General features: G+C 42.7%; 1 protein-coding gene across 2 annotated transcripts in view; it reads right to left on the bottom strand.

Annotated features, from left to right (window-relative positions):
- Positions 1-3,191: 3,191 nt before the first annotated feature.
- The window catches only part of LOC111953094 (leucine-rich repeat-containing protein 4C-like), a 172,043-nt gene continuing 160,603 nt past the window's right edge, over positions 3,192-14,631 (bottom strand). For both annotated transcript variants that reach the window (XM_070435240.1, XM_023972191.2), the window contains one exon: positions 3,192-9,667. In XM_070435240.1, coding sequence (XP_070291341.1) covers positions 7,674-9,611 — 1,938 coding nt within the window. In that variant the 5' untranslated portion in view covers positions 9,612-9,667 and the 3' untranslated portion in view covers positions 3,192-7,673. The remainder of the gene's footprint in view (positions 9,668-14,631) is intronic.

The following is a 14,631-nucleotide window of genomic DNA, read 5'->3' as shown; positions in this document are numbered from 1 at the left end:
AAGACTGTACTGTTACTTTAAACTGCTTTTTTATGTCATRATATCCCCACTCTCATCAATAGCAAAGCTAACGTATTAATATCTGACGACTTACAGTAGTGTCATGCTGTTTTGAGAGCTCAAACATGAGAATAAAATGTTTGGGTACATTTAAACATTTCTAACAGCACATTAGCCTGCTGTGTTGTAAGGCAGCTGTAAGCTCTCCTTGCAGGCTCAGACAGCATCTCACGCAGTGCTTACTGATGCACTGGTCTCGCATTCAACAATGCCTACAGAATGTAGTCAAMGTGTTAGATTACAAAATCTGGTCACAGACTGGTAGGCACCACGTGTATGGCTTCGTGTGGGRGAGCGGTTTGCTCTGAACATTGTGAACAGAGTGCCCCATGGTGGGGTTATGGTATGGGCAGGCATAAGCTATGCACAACTAACACAGTTGCATTTTATCGATGGCAATTTGAATGCACAAAAATACAATGACGAGATCCTGAGGCACATTGTGAGGCCCATTTGTTTTTAAGGTATCTGACCAACAGATGCATATCTGTATTTCCTGTCATATGAAATACATAGTTTAGGACCTAATGAATATTTAAATTGACTGATTTCATCATATGAACTGTAACTCAGTAAAATCAATGAAATTGTTGCATGTTGAGTTTKTATTTTTGTTCAGTATATATAGTGCATTTGGAAAGTATTCAGACCCCTTCCTTTTTTCCACATTTTGTTACATTACAGCTTTATTCTAAAATGTATTAAATAACTAAAGAATCCTCATCTATCTACACACAATACCCCATGAAGACAAAGCAAAAACAGGTTTTTAGAAATGTTTGCAAATGTATAAAAATAAAATACCTTATTTACATAAGTATTCAGAATGTTTGCAGTGAGATGCAAAATTGAGCTCAGTTGCATCCTGTTTACATTTATCTTCCTTGAGATGTTTCTACCACTTAATTGGAGTCCACCTGTGGTAAATTCAACTGATTGTACATGATTTGGAAAGGCACACACCTGTCTATATAAGGTCCCAGTTGACAGTGCATGTCAGAGCAAAAACCAAGCCATGAGGTTGAAGGAATTYTCCGTAGAGCTCTGAGACAGGATTGTATCGAGGCACAGATCTGGGGAAGGGTATCAAAAAATGTCTGCAGCATTGAAGGTCCCCAAGAACAGTGGCCTCCATCATTCTTAAATTGAAGAAGTTTGGAATCACCAAGACTGGCTAGAGCTGGCTGCCCAGACAAAATTAGAAATRGAGGGAGAAGGGCGTGGTCAGGGAGGTGACCAGGAACCCGATGGTCACTCTGGCAGAGCTCTAGAGGTCCTCTGTGGAGATGGGAGATCCTTCRAGAAGGACAACCATCTCTGCAGCACTCCACCAATCAGGCCTTTATTGTAGAGTGGCCAAACGGAAGCCACTCCTCAGTAAAAGGCGCATGACAGCCCGCTTGGAGTTTGCCAAAGGGCACCTAAAGACTCTCAGACCATGAGAAACAAGATTKTTTGGTCTGACGAAACCAAGATTGAACTKTTTGGCCTGAATGCCAAGCATCACATCTGGAGGAAACCTGYCACCATCCCTACGGTGAAGTATGGTTATGGCAGGGACTGGGAGACTAGTCAGGATCAAGGAAAAGATGAACGGCGCAAAGTACAGAAAGATCCTTGATGAAAACCTGCTCCAGTGTGCTCAGGACCACAGACTGAGGCGAWGGTTCACCTTCCAACAGGACAACGACCCTAAGCACACATCCAAGACAACAKAGGTGTGGCTTCGGGACAAGTCTATGAATGTCCTTGTTTTGCCCAGCCAGAGCCCGGCCAGACCTGAATATATCTGTACAGAGACGCTCCACATCCGACCTGACAGAGCTTGAGCGGATATGCAAAGAAAATGGGAAAAACTCCCCAAATACAGGTGTACCAAGATTGTAGCGTCATTCCCAAGAAGACCCAAGGCTGTAATCGCTGCCAAAAGTGCTTCAACAAAGTACTAAGTGAAGGATCTGCATACTTATGTAAATTAAATATTTCAACAACAACWAAAATGTTTTAACAATTAAAAAATTWAAAAAATTAAAACGTTTCCTTTTTCATAGGGTATTGTGTGTAGATTGATGAGGGGAAAAAACTATGTAARCCATTTAAGAATAAGGCTGTAACGTAACAAAATGTGTAAAAAGTTAAGGGGTCTGAATACTTTCTGAATGCCCTGTAATTCCTTCTCAAATCTACTACGCTTTCTCCTCCTCTCACCTTTTCCCTTCGCTTGTGGACTTCAATGTGCAACACATCAGCTGTCTGTGACCAGGCAAAAAAACATTCAGAGCCAAACTTTCATATCATGACCGCTATCCATTACACACAGCCTACATCGTTGTCACGTCATAGTCAACATAGCTYCTAGAACTAACGCATTAGTAAACCCGCTCCAATCATGCAGTACAGTGTACAGTTGAGCAGTTACACCAGTGGGCCCCGGTGGCAATAAATGAATTATACCAACAGCTTACCTTGACTTGGAAGAGCTCCAGTGTTGGATAGCCATAGCCAGCTAGCTAACCTAGCAACCCTCTTTGTTTGAGCTGGGTTTTTGAGTAGGCTAAACAAGCTAGCTGCATTCGATGCTAACTAAGTTAGTGAAAGTGAACAAAAATATACTACAAAATATAGCTATCTCTCTCTCTTGCTTCTCCTTAATTTTGGAATAAATTAATTTGTTCAAAACTGTTCAACTATTGTGTTTCTCTCTCTTTGAGTCAACTAATCACCACGTGTTATYCATTGCAGTGCTAGCTAGCTGTAGCGTATGCTTTCAGTACTAGATTCATTCTCTGATCCTTTGAATGGGTGGACAACATGTCAGTTCATGTTGCAAGAGCTCTTAGTATGGAGGAAGTTCCCCGGAAGTTGTCATAATTACTGTGTAAGTCTATGGAAGGGGGTGAGAACCATGAGCCTCCTAGGTTTTGTATTGAAGTCAATGTACCCAGATGAGGACAGAAGCTAGCTGTCCTCCGGCTACACCATGGTGCTACCCTACAGAGTGCTGGTGAGGCTACTGCAGACCTTCATTGCAAAACAATGTGATTRATTAAATTATTTGGTGACAAGTGAATATATTTTGTGTAGTTGTATCTAAAAATGATAACTTTTTATGTTTCAGTATTTTTATTTTTATTAAATTCACTGAGGAGGATGGTCCTCTCCTTCTTCCTCTGAGGAGCCTCCACTGTTGTACACCCTGTTATTACAGAAACAATCACACACACACAAAAATCCATCCAAGTTGCAGAACATTTTGAAATGCATTGACTTTCATTGCTAATGCTTCTTCTCCTCCCCCGAAGCATCTGAATCTCCAGTTATGTAACAMGTGCTAACATTAGACTCGCCTAGATTATCTGGAATTACAATCAGATTTTGTGATTAATTTAATCCTAATCTCATAAACTTTGGTGTGATAAAGTCAAGAGCAGTTGGAAATCCAGATCTTCTCTCCTCCCATGAGAGTAGTGTAAGGACATGTGCTCACTAATTGCTGATGGTGTGGGGTTTTAGGGGGATGGTAACAATGTTTTTACTATTATGTATGCTAAATCAGAGTTAATTATTAAAGTAACACCACAAGCCTTTTATTTTGAGAGGCATCTTAGCACCTTGTATCCTTTTTACCTTGTTACATTTTCCTGTCCTCAGCAGATTGTACAATGATTCAACCATCATCATTCATAATTTCCAGGTCTTTAAAATGACACATCGCAAAGACAAAAGCTTGTGGTAATTTGATAATCATTCCCACTGTAGATAATCAACCATTTACAAGAACATTAGTCATTGTGGTAGCCTGCTGACAATCTCCTTAATTATAGGCTGAGACTGTGATCCTGTATGCAATGAATAGTAGGAGGAAAGGCAATTACCAGTCTGTACTCATCTGTCAGATTCCCTTCCTTATAGTGTAACATCAACGGATGACCTTCTTTGCACAGAAAACACTTCTGGGTGGTATGTGTTGTGTTTTGTCACTACTTAAAAAAAAAAAATATTAAAAAACAACAGTACTACTATCGAGACAAAAAACAATGTTAAAATACAAAAATACTAGAATTGAAAAAAAAACGATGGAAAAAAAGGTTGTAATTAAGAACCAGACCATACATAAAAAAGAACAATAGTTTATTTGTAACGTATTTTTATGTATGAACTACAAACTCCTGGTTTATCATCGATCTTCATATATTTTTTTAAGGTCATGAAGTATGCTAACATGAAAATCAATYTCTTACTATTTTACAGCATGTTTCTATTTTTCACTTTAATAAACAGGTTGTTGGCACATGTAAAATTAAAATTTAAAACGTTTTTATTTTTAATTTTTAATTTAAAAATGTTTTTTTTTAGAAATCTACCACTAGAACAGTATTCCCTCTCAGAGAAAATAATGTTGAACTAAAAGCATCTTGTCCCTCCACCCAACCAAAACATTGAGATACAATACATAAAGAATGAGATAGATTTACTAAATTGCAATAAATGCACCATAAAAATCTCCAAATGATTTACCAACCAAAGGAAAGAGAAGGGATGATGGACAAACTCTCTTACTTAAAAATTTGAGATCCAGATCCCACCATGATCACCCCAAACACATAGTCAATGACTCACACAACAGAGATGGTTTACGTCTGTGCTAAACTCCATGTAAACATCTTTAGTTATTGTATTGGCAGGGATGCCACACTGATGAACATGTTTGTTTCATGTTGACTAAAACTGTGTTGAAGAAGCTCATGTAAGATGGAGTTACCTGAATTATAATTAGGTCATAACATGCCACATGACATTAAAATAAGTTATTCATTCATCTTTGAGGATTTAGTCTTTCTGTCCAAGTATACAGTAGAAGTGACTTTTAAAACTGATTGCAGCATTTGTCTATTCTCCGATTCTGCATCCTTTACTGTCTGGGTTTAAGTGGAAAAGTAACACGGGTGACGCTATATATCATTATAATCTGTGACAACCTCCATACCCTGCTGTTTAATACTAAACACTGGTCAAGTGCAAGGGGATGAAATGCTACTACATCACTGTAAGCATATTGTTTCATAGTTGAGGTGCATTTCAATTAACACTATCCACGGACATACCATTTTCAATTGACTCTGAATAATATTAAAGCATCTAGCTAGCCAATGGGAGCTCTGATAGCGCATGCCTTTCTGCTTAAGGTCATGGTTTCCATGGTGACTGAATCAGCCCACTCCTGTATTTGACATCATATCATTAATAGTGCTTCCTCCCAGAAAATAACTAGATGACATCTGTGTACCCTCATTCTTCTGGAGAATTTCAAATAGAACACAATCATTTATTTCTCAGAAACAAAATGGACCCGAAAAGGAAAAAGGACTGTTGCATAACCTTTCTTAGATGTTTGACATTACGGAGGGAGTGGAGACCAAAAAGAAAAGCAGGGGGGGTGCTAAGCTGACAAATGGAATTGTTTTAAGATGGTCATACTATGGAGCATTTAGCTATTTGATTTAGAATTTTAGGACCACTTTAGGTAGCAAAAAAATATATAAAAGCACGATTTGATAAAATATTGATTTTGGCCTTTACCACTAAGCCTATAGAAACGCATTGAATAACACATTCATAAATGGCAAAAAGGACAGTCAAAAAATAAAGTGTATGTCCTAAATCTAGTCYATATTTTTTTTTWACTCAGGAAATATATGTACTGTATATATWTWTTTTTTTACACATATTGAACCCCTTTTTTTGGGTAGGCACAAAACTACCTTAATARTTCAATTCGTTTTTTAAACCGGTTACCTTCAGATGAGTCCCGTGACATTTGTTGGGGTATCCACTTTCCATAGAGCGGTTAAATTAGTCAAACCGTTCGGCCGCTTCAGACACAAAAAACTGATATCTCTWGCTTAAACTGATGGATTTTGATGGGGATTTTTTTGTTTTGTAACTTAGATTGATGCACAATCTATAAAAAGACTCCTGGGGTATGTGGCTAAGCCTTGAATGTGGAGGGTATTTGCTTGGCCTCTTTATTTATGGCACCATTTTATACTGTGGGACATTTTGAACGTTTTTTCCAGGTAGCGGGTGCCTGTGAAGCACTGTCCACCCAAATCCCCGAGGGTATGTCGATTTAAAATAGAAATGGTGCCATGGTCGAGGCAGAGGGATGCAGGTGTGACCTGAACATCTGCTCGGAGCCACACACCTCATCCCTAAACCCTCTCTCTCTCTCTCTGCATGAACCATGGCACTCTGTCCTCTAGGCCTCGTCCTGCGCTTGGCAGGGGCACGGTGTGAATCTGGGCCTGTCGTGCCTATGTGCCCAATGTTTGAACAGACAATAGACGATAGGCAATGTTCTAGGACAGCTGTGTTCGGTGTCCTTAGCCCCCTGTTCCCACTCACCAGTCTGCTCCTTGCTGCCCTGGTTGAAGTCAGGAGTCATAGAAAGTTAATAAAGGAGAGTCATCAGTATCCTTGGTGGTGTTCTAGGGCTCTGTTTTTTAAATCAAGTCACACAAATCAGTATATCTCTTAACACCTGGAAAAGTATTTGTGTCAGGAACCACATTAATATCATATAGCAATTTTCAGAGATTTGCAATGAGATTGCAGGTAAAATTATCTGGAACAGCACCCATATCTGTGATTATATGGTAAACCATCATAACAGCTGGTGTGGGATGGGAAAAGGCGGTATGACATTCGGGGAGCTCTCATATGCCTGACAGTATTTACCAATGCGATCTCCATGACTCACAKAATTATGATGGATCAGAGCAAGTGGAATAGAGAAGGAATCACAAATGGTATGAATACACAATGTGTAAATGAGACAAACACTGTGTGAAACGGGATTTTCTGGCGTAATAAACACASTGGGACAACTATGAATCACTTGTTGCTAACAGTTGGCCATGGTATAGTTTGGAACACACTTCTCTRGTTTAACGTCCCTAATCTATTGATGGCAGAGCCAAGGGTACATCTGTATCTAATACATTTGAGTGGCAGATTTAATGAAATATTGTGTTATCAGATTTCATCGCTGACAGTCCCAGCATTCACCCTCAGATAACGTTTAAAATCCATCTAAATTAACAGATTGTCACAAAATATTTWATCAATTAATTTGTGGCAGGAGGAAATCTCTGATGTGATCTAGAAATTATCTAAGTATGTCGGGTAAAAGAGGTTGCCAACTTGCCATCACTTACAGATTGGGGGAAACCAGAACATGAGCTATCTTGTCTAGAGGATCTATGGTTAGCTTGAGATTCACATAGAGTTTGTAAGCATATTAGTAAACCATCCTCCCTCAAATGAAGAAAACTAAACATCTGATGAAATKAGTTCTGAAAAAATATTTGCAGAATACAGTTTTTTCTTGATTTAGCCACAATAGATTTTTTCTTAAATAAATAAGTTCTTTTTTGTAAAGACATTTTTTGAAACATTAGACATACCCTAGTTTCCAATGCCATTGAATAAACATCATCAACCACTGATTCGCTGGACACACAGTCAGTCAAGTCCTCCACTTCAAATCCATAGTCCTCATAACTAATGTCCCTTTTGTAYTTTCATCCGTTTGTCTCATTATGAAAAAATTGTTAGATCTGGGTCTCTTGTACATTGTCTTTCGAACTGGCCCGAATTAACAAAGGTTCGTGCGCCGAGCTGTGTATGGAGTTGATAGTGGAGACGTGGTTGTACGCAGACTTATAGGTGTTGTAGTGGTTCAGGTGCTCATGCTCCAGCGGGGGCAGAGTTAGGTGGCCCTCCATGGCCGGCCCGCCTGTCACACAGTCCTCGTCTACGTTGATGATCTCGATGGTGCGCTGTGGCGCATGGTGGTTCTGCTGGTGGTGCTGCTTCCTCATCTTGTAGAAGATGATTAGCATAACGGCGGCCATGAGTGTGATGGCCACGAAGCAGCCGATGATGATTTTGGTGGTCTTCATCACCTCATCCAGGCCGGTCATGGAGCTGTCGCTCAGGTCCGTGACAGGGATGGTAAAGGTCTTCTCTGTGGCCCGGGTGGAGAGGGGCGTCCGGGCCGTTGTGGTGGTGGTGGAGGTGGACGACACAGTCTCCCAGGATCCGGCTGAGGGGGTGGGGCCCACCTTCTGCCACACGGTGGAGCGCCCCTCGTCGTGCACTGGCTCGATGGTCTCCACTGTTACTGTGGTAAAGTAGCTGAGGACGTTCTCTGTGGAAGACACGTTGAGAGTGGCAGATGCTGTGGTATTGCCTGCTGAGTTGCTTACCATACAGGTGTAGGTTCCCGTGTCCTGCATGGTGACGTTGGTGAAGTTGAGCGTACCATCGGTGAGCACAGAAATGCGGATCTTGTACGCACCGTGGGTCATGATGGAGCCATTGGGCGTAATCCAACTGACTGAGGTCAGAGAGCTGGCCCTGCACTTCAGCTCTGCAGCCATACCCTCCGTCACGTTCAGGTCCGCTGGTGGCTCCACAATAACAGGTGCGTAACAGTGGAAATAGTTCTGGTCCAGCTCACCTATGTAGCGTCCCTTGTGGCTGGCTGGGGAACTGCAGCGSGCGCAGCAGCTGGTGTTGGCCGGCACCATCTCTTTGAGCCACCAGCTGAGCCACAGGATGTCACAGTTGCAGTTCCAGGGGTTGTGATGGAGATGGACTCTCTCCAGGTGGTGCAGGGGGGTGAAGAGATCGTGGGGCAGCAGGGTGAGGTTGTTGTGGGCCAGGTTGAGCTCCACCAGCGACTGCAGGTCGTCAAAGGAGTTCCTTTCAATGGTTTTGATCTGGGCATGCATCATCCACAGCTTCTGCAGGTGGATCAACCCTTTGAAGGAGCCAGGTCTGATGACCGTCAGCTGGTTCCCTGACATCTCTAGCTCGTCCAGCTTGARCAGTGGGATGAGGTTGGGGATCTCCTTCAGATTGCACATGCCCAGGTTCAGGTAGCGCAGGTTGCCGAGGCCCTCGAAAGCCCCCTCTGAGATATACGAGAGGCGTTTGAGTTCCCCTAAATCCAGCCTCCGTAGCGAGGGCACCCTGTTGAACGCATACGAGGGAATGCTCTCGATGGGGTTGTTCCTCAGCCACAGCTCCTTGAGCTTGGAGAGGTACTCAAAGGCCCCATTGGGGATTGTGGTGAGGCGGTTGTCAAACAACTCCAGGGTGTTGAGACTGGCCAGGCCGTTGAAGGCCCCAATCTCAATGTTTCGGATGTGGTTCTTGCTCAGCTGCAGGATCTCCAGGTGCCGCAGGTGCTTGAAGCTGTCCACCTTGATCACCTGGATGAGGTTCTCCTGCAGGTTCAGGTAGCGTGTGTTGGTGGAGATGCCGTCGGGGACCTCACGGAGCCCCCGCCGCGTGCAYATCACCTTGCTGAACTGGTTGCTGCAGGAGCAGACAGAGGGGCAGGTCTGAGCACGCACCAGGCCCGCCACCGCCAGGAGCTGGAGGGCTAGGAGCAGCACAAACAAAGGGTCGGACAGGGCCCGGTTCCACCTAGGACCTCTCATCGTCTGCTGCTGCCGAGAAGAGGTCATCTTGTTCAACATTCATAATTCATTGGCTGGGTCGTCCACTTTTTGGGAAGAGGCGGTGTTGGAGTTGGCTGAAATGAAAAAAAGAACAGAGAGAGGAAGGATGGGTTAGAAGGGAGGAATGTAAATACAAACCCATGTATTATAATTTGTTTACAAGAGAAACATCACGTGTACATTGGTTTTTAAGTGATGACATATTCACTGTAGCCTGTTAATGTGTTTCTTGTGCAAGGAGACATTACAAGGGTAAACTGTACATAATCTGTCTGATAAAAAAGCTTCAGAAATCAATAGATACACACACAGACACACACACCCCTCCAACACACTCACGTATTAACACTGTATGCCACAATATGAATATGCGATGACCTTGGCAGTGTGTTTTATATCCTTTTCCTTCCTGAGTGTGTTGCCCCCTGCACACTCAATCTTAGTCACATAAAACAAAATCACAATATTGCCTCCAACTTCTGTGCTGTATCTCTCCATTGGTGTGGAGGAGTGGGGGCAAGCACAGTCATGTCTGAGGCTGTGGTGTGAATTATATTTCAGACTGGGGGGACATAAATAACAGGACGCTTGCCACCCACCAGTCCTTCAATCATGCCGCCATATCAGGTCATTTCTGATTACATCTCGGAGTGATGCTCAATTGTATGTATGTGGCTGGACTGTGAAAAGGCAGAGGCACAAAGATAGCAGGGAATGATGATCTGTCTGTATCATATGTCATGCTGTTAGGGGATGTGTGCGCTGTACGATGCTGTAGAACCATTTTTGGAATCCAGGTTGAACCTATTTGGTTCCAGGTATGATCCTTTTTTGTTCCATGAAGAAACCCTTTCAACAGAGGGTAGTACATGGAACCCAAAAGGCTTCTCATATGGGGACAGCCAAAGAACCATCCTGGAACCCTTTTTTCTAAGAGTGTACTTCAATGACACTTGACTTCAGTGGTGCAGCCTACAGCATTTATGAGCAAGCCACACTAGTGCACTTGAATAATCAAATCAAATTGTATTTGTCACATGCGCCGAATACAACAGGTGTAGACGTTACCGTGAAATTCTAACTTACAAGCCCTTAACTCTATTTATTGAACTGCATTGTTGGTTAAGAAAATATTTACTCAATAAGCCATTTTGCCACAACTTTGGAAGTATGCGTGGGGTCAATGTCCATTTGGAAGACCCATTTGCGACCAAGCTTTAWRTTCCTGCCTGATGTCTTGAGATGTTGCTTCAATATATCCACATCATTTTCCTTTCCTCATGATTCCATCTATTTTGTCAAGTGCACCAGTTCCTCCTGCAGCAAAGCACCCCCACAACATGATGCTGCCACCCGCGTGTTCCATGGTTGGGATGGTGCTCTTCGGCTTGCAAGCCTCCCCCTTTTTCCTCCAAACATAATGATGGTCATTATGGCCAAACAGTTCTATTTTTGTTTCATCAGACCCGAGGACATTTCTCCAAAAAGTACGATCTTTGTCCCCATGTGCAGTTGCAAACCGTAGTCTGGCTTTTTTATGGCGGTTTTGGAGCAGTGGCTTGTTCCTTGCTGAGCAGCCTTTCAGGTTATGTCGATATAGTACTTGTTTTACTGTGGATATAGATACTGTTGTACCTGTTCCCTCCAGCGTCTTCAGAAGGTCCTTTGCTGTTGTTCTGGGATTGATTTGCACTTTTRGCACCAAAGTACGTTCATCTCTTTGAGACAGAACACGTCTCCTTCCTGAGCGGTATGACGGCTGCGTGGTCCCATGGTGTTTATACTTGCATACTATTGTTTGTACAGATGAACGTAGTACCTTCCGGTGTTTGGAAATTGCTCCCAAGGATGAACCAGACTTGTGGAGGTCTATCACTTTCTTTTCTGAGGTCTTGGCTGATATATTTTGATTTTCCCATGATTTCAAGCAAAGAAGCACTGTTTGAAGGTAGGCCTTGAAATACATCCACAGGTACACCTCCAATTGACTCAAATTAGGTCAATTAGCCTATCAGAAGCTTCTAAAGCCATGCTATCATTTTCTGGAATTTTCCAAGCAGTTTAAAGGCACAGTCAACTTAGTGTATGTAAACTTCTGACCCACTGGAATTGTGATACAGTGAATTATAACTGAAATAATTTGTATGTAAACAATTATTGGAAAAATTACTTGTGTCATGCACAAAGTAGATGTCCTAACCGACTTGCCAAAAATATTGTTTGTTAACTTCTCCAGGATAGGGGGCAGCATTCTGAAATTTGGATGAAAAGCATACCCAAATTAAACTGCCTGCTACTCAAGCCCAGAAGCTATGATATGCATATTATTAGTATAGTTGGATAGAAAACACTCTGAAGTTRCTAAAACTGTTTGAATCATGTCTGTGAGTATAACATAACTTATTTGGCAGGCGAAACCCAGAGGACAAACCATTCAGAATTTTTTGTTTGTTTGAGGTCACTCTTTCAATGTGTTTTCAATGGGAATCCAGATTTCTAAGCAACTTTCTTGCAGTTCCTATCGCTTCCACTGGATGTCAACAGTCTTTAGAAATTGGTTGAGGTTTTTTCTTTGAGGAATGAAGAAGTAGCACTGTTCAGAACGAGGGAAGAGGGAAGTGTAATCTTTGTTAGAGGCGCTACACATTGTTTTCCTCCGGTATTGAACACAGTATATCCCGTCTTCAATTTTATTGATTATTTACGTAAAAAAATACCTAACGTTGTATTAGGAACGTATTAGTTTGAAATGTTTGGACAAAGCTTACAGGTTACTTTTGTAGTCATGTTGCGCGAGTTGGAACCAGTGTTTTTCTGGTCAAACGTGCCAAATAAATTGACATTTTGGATATATATTGACGGAATTAATCGAACAAAAGGACCATTTGTGATGTTTATGGAACATATTGGAGTGCCAACAGAAGAAGCTTGTCAAAGGTAAGGCATGAAATATATGTTTATTTCTGTGTTTTGTGACGTGCCTGGAGGCTTGAAATATGATGGTCTGTGTTTGTTTGCTGGGYTGCTATCCTCATATAATATTATTGTTTGCTTTCGCCGTAAAGCCTTTTTGAAATCTGACACGTTGGCTGGATTCACAAGTGTAGCTTAAATTTGGTGTATTGCATGTGTGATATCATGAAAGTTGAATTTCTATACTCATTTATTTGAATTTGGCACTCTGCATTTTCACTGGATGTTGGCCAGGTGGGACGCTACRGCTAGCGTCCCACATATCCCAGAGATTAACAAGAAATTTGTGGGGTGGTTGAAAAACGAGTTTTAATGACTCCAATCTAAGCGTATGTAAACTTACGACTTCAACTGTAGGTGTTCCTTTTGTCCAAATCAATCAAATCAAAGTTTATTTGTCACATGCACTGAATACAACAGGTGTAGACCTTACAGTGAAATGCTTACTTACTTTTTTGCGCTAACCAATAGCGCAAAAAAAGGTATTAGGTGAACAATAGGTAGGTAAAGAAATAAAACAACAGTAAAACGACAGGCTATATACAGTAGAGGCTATAAAAGTAGCGAGGCTACATACAGACACCGGTTAGTCAGGCTGATTGTGGTAGTATGTACAGAACATGTAGATATGGTAAAAGTGACTATGCATGTATGATGAGCAGAGAGTAGCAGTAGCGTAAAAGAGGGGGTTGGCGGGTGGTGGGTGGGACACAATGCAGATAGACCGGTTAGCCAATGTGCGGGAGCACTGGTTGGTCGGCCCAATTGAGGTAGTATGTACATGAATGTATAGTTAAAGTGGCTCTGCATATATGATAAAAAAAGAGTAGCAGCAGCGTAAAAAGAGGGGTTGGGGGGGGCACACAATCCAAATAGTCCGGGTAGCCATTTGATTACCTGTTCAGGAGTCTTATGGCTTGGGGGTAAAAACTGTTGAGAAGCCGTTTTGCCCTAGACTTGGCGTTACGGTACCGCTTGCCATGCGTTTGTAGAGAGAACAGTCTATGACTGGGGTGGCTGGGGTCTCTCTAGTTTGTTGTTGATGTGGACATCAAGGAACCTGAAGCTCTCAACCTAATCAACTACAGCCCCGTTGATGAGAATGGGGGCGTGCTCAGTCCTCCTTTCCTGTAGTCCACAATCATCTCCTTAGTCTTGGTTACATTGAGGGTTAGGTTGTTATTCTGGCACCACCCGGCCAGGTCTCTGACCTCCTCCCTAAAGGCTGTCTCGTCGTTGTCGGTGATCAGGTTGTGTCGTCTGCAAACTTAATGATGGTGTTGGAGTCGTGCCTGCCCATGTAGTCGTGGGTGAACAGGGAGTACAGGAGGGGACTGAGCACGCACCCCTGGGGAGCTCCAGTGTTGAAGATCAGSGTGGCAGATGTGTTGCTATTTACCCTCACCACCTGGGGGCGGCCCGTCAGGAAGTCCAGGATCCAGTTGCAGAGGGAGGTGTTTATTCCCACAGTCCTTACCTTAGTGATGAGCTTTGAGGGCACTATGGTGTTGAACGCTGAGCTGTAGTCAATGAATAGCATTCTCACATAGGTGTTCCTTTTGTCCAGGTGGGAAAGGGCAGTGTGGAGTGCAATAGAGATTGCATAATCTGTGGATCTGTTTGGGCGGTATGCAAATTGGAGTGGGTCTAGGATTTCTGGGATAATGGTGTTGATGTGAGCCATTACCAACCTTTCAAAGCACTTCATGGCTACGGACGTGAGTGCTACGGGTCTGTAGTCATTTAGGCAGTTTGCCTTTGTGTTCTTMGGCACAGGGACTATGGTGGTCTGCTTGAACAACGTTGGTATTACAGACTCAATCAGGGACATGTGGAAAATGTCAGTGAAGACACCTACCAGTTGGTCAGCACATGCCCGGAGCACCCGTCCTGGTAATCTGTCTGGCCCCGCAGCCTTGTGTATGTTTGTCCTGTTTAAAGGTATTACTCACGTTGGCTACTGAGAGCGTGATCACACAGTCGTCCGGAACAGCTGATGCTCTCATGCATGCCTCAGTGTTGCTTGCCTCGAAGCGAACATAGAAGTGATTTAGCTCGTCAGGTA

The sequence above is a fragment of the Salvelinus sp. IW2-2015 genome, linkage group LG26 (genome assembly GCF_002910315.2).
Source record: "Salvelinus sp. IW2-2015 linkage group LG26, ASM291031v2, whole genome shotgun sequence".
In the NCBI taxonomy this organism is placed as follows: Eukaryota; Metazoa; Chordata; class Actinopteri; order Salmoniformes; family Salmonidae; genus Salvelinus; species Salvelinus sp. IW2-2015.
This window is presented reverse-complemented; position numbering and strand designations above follow the sequence as displayed.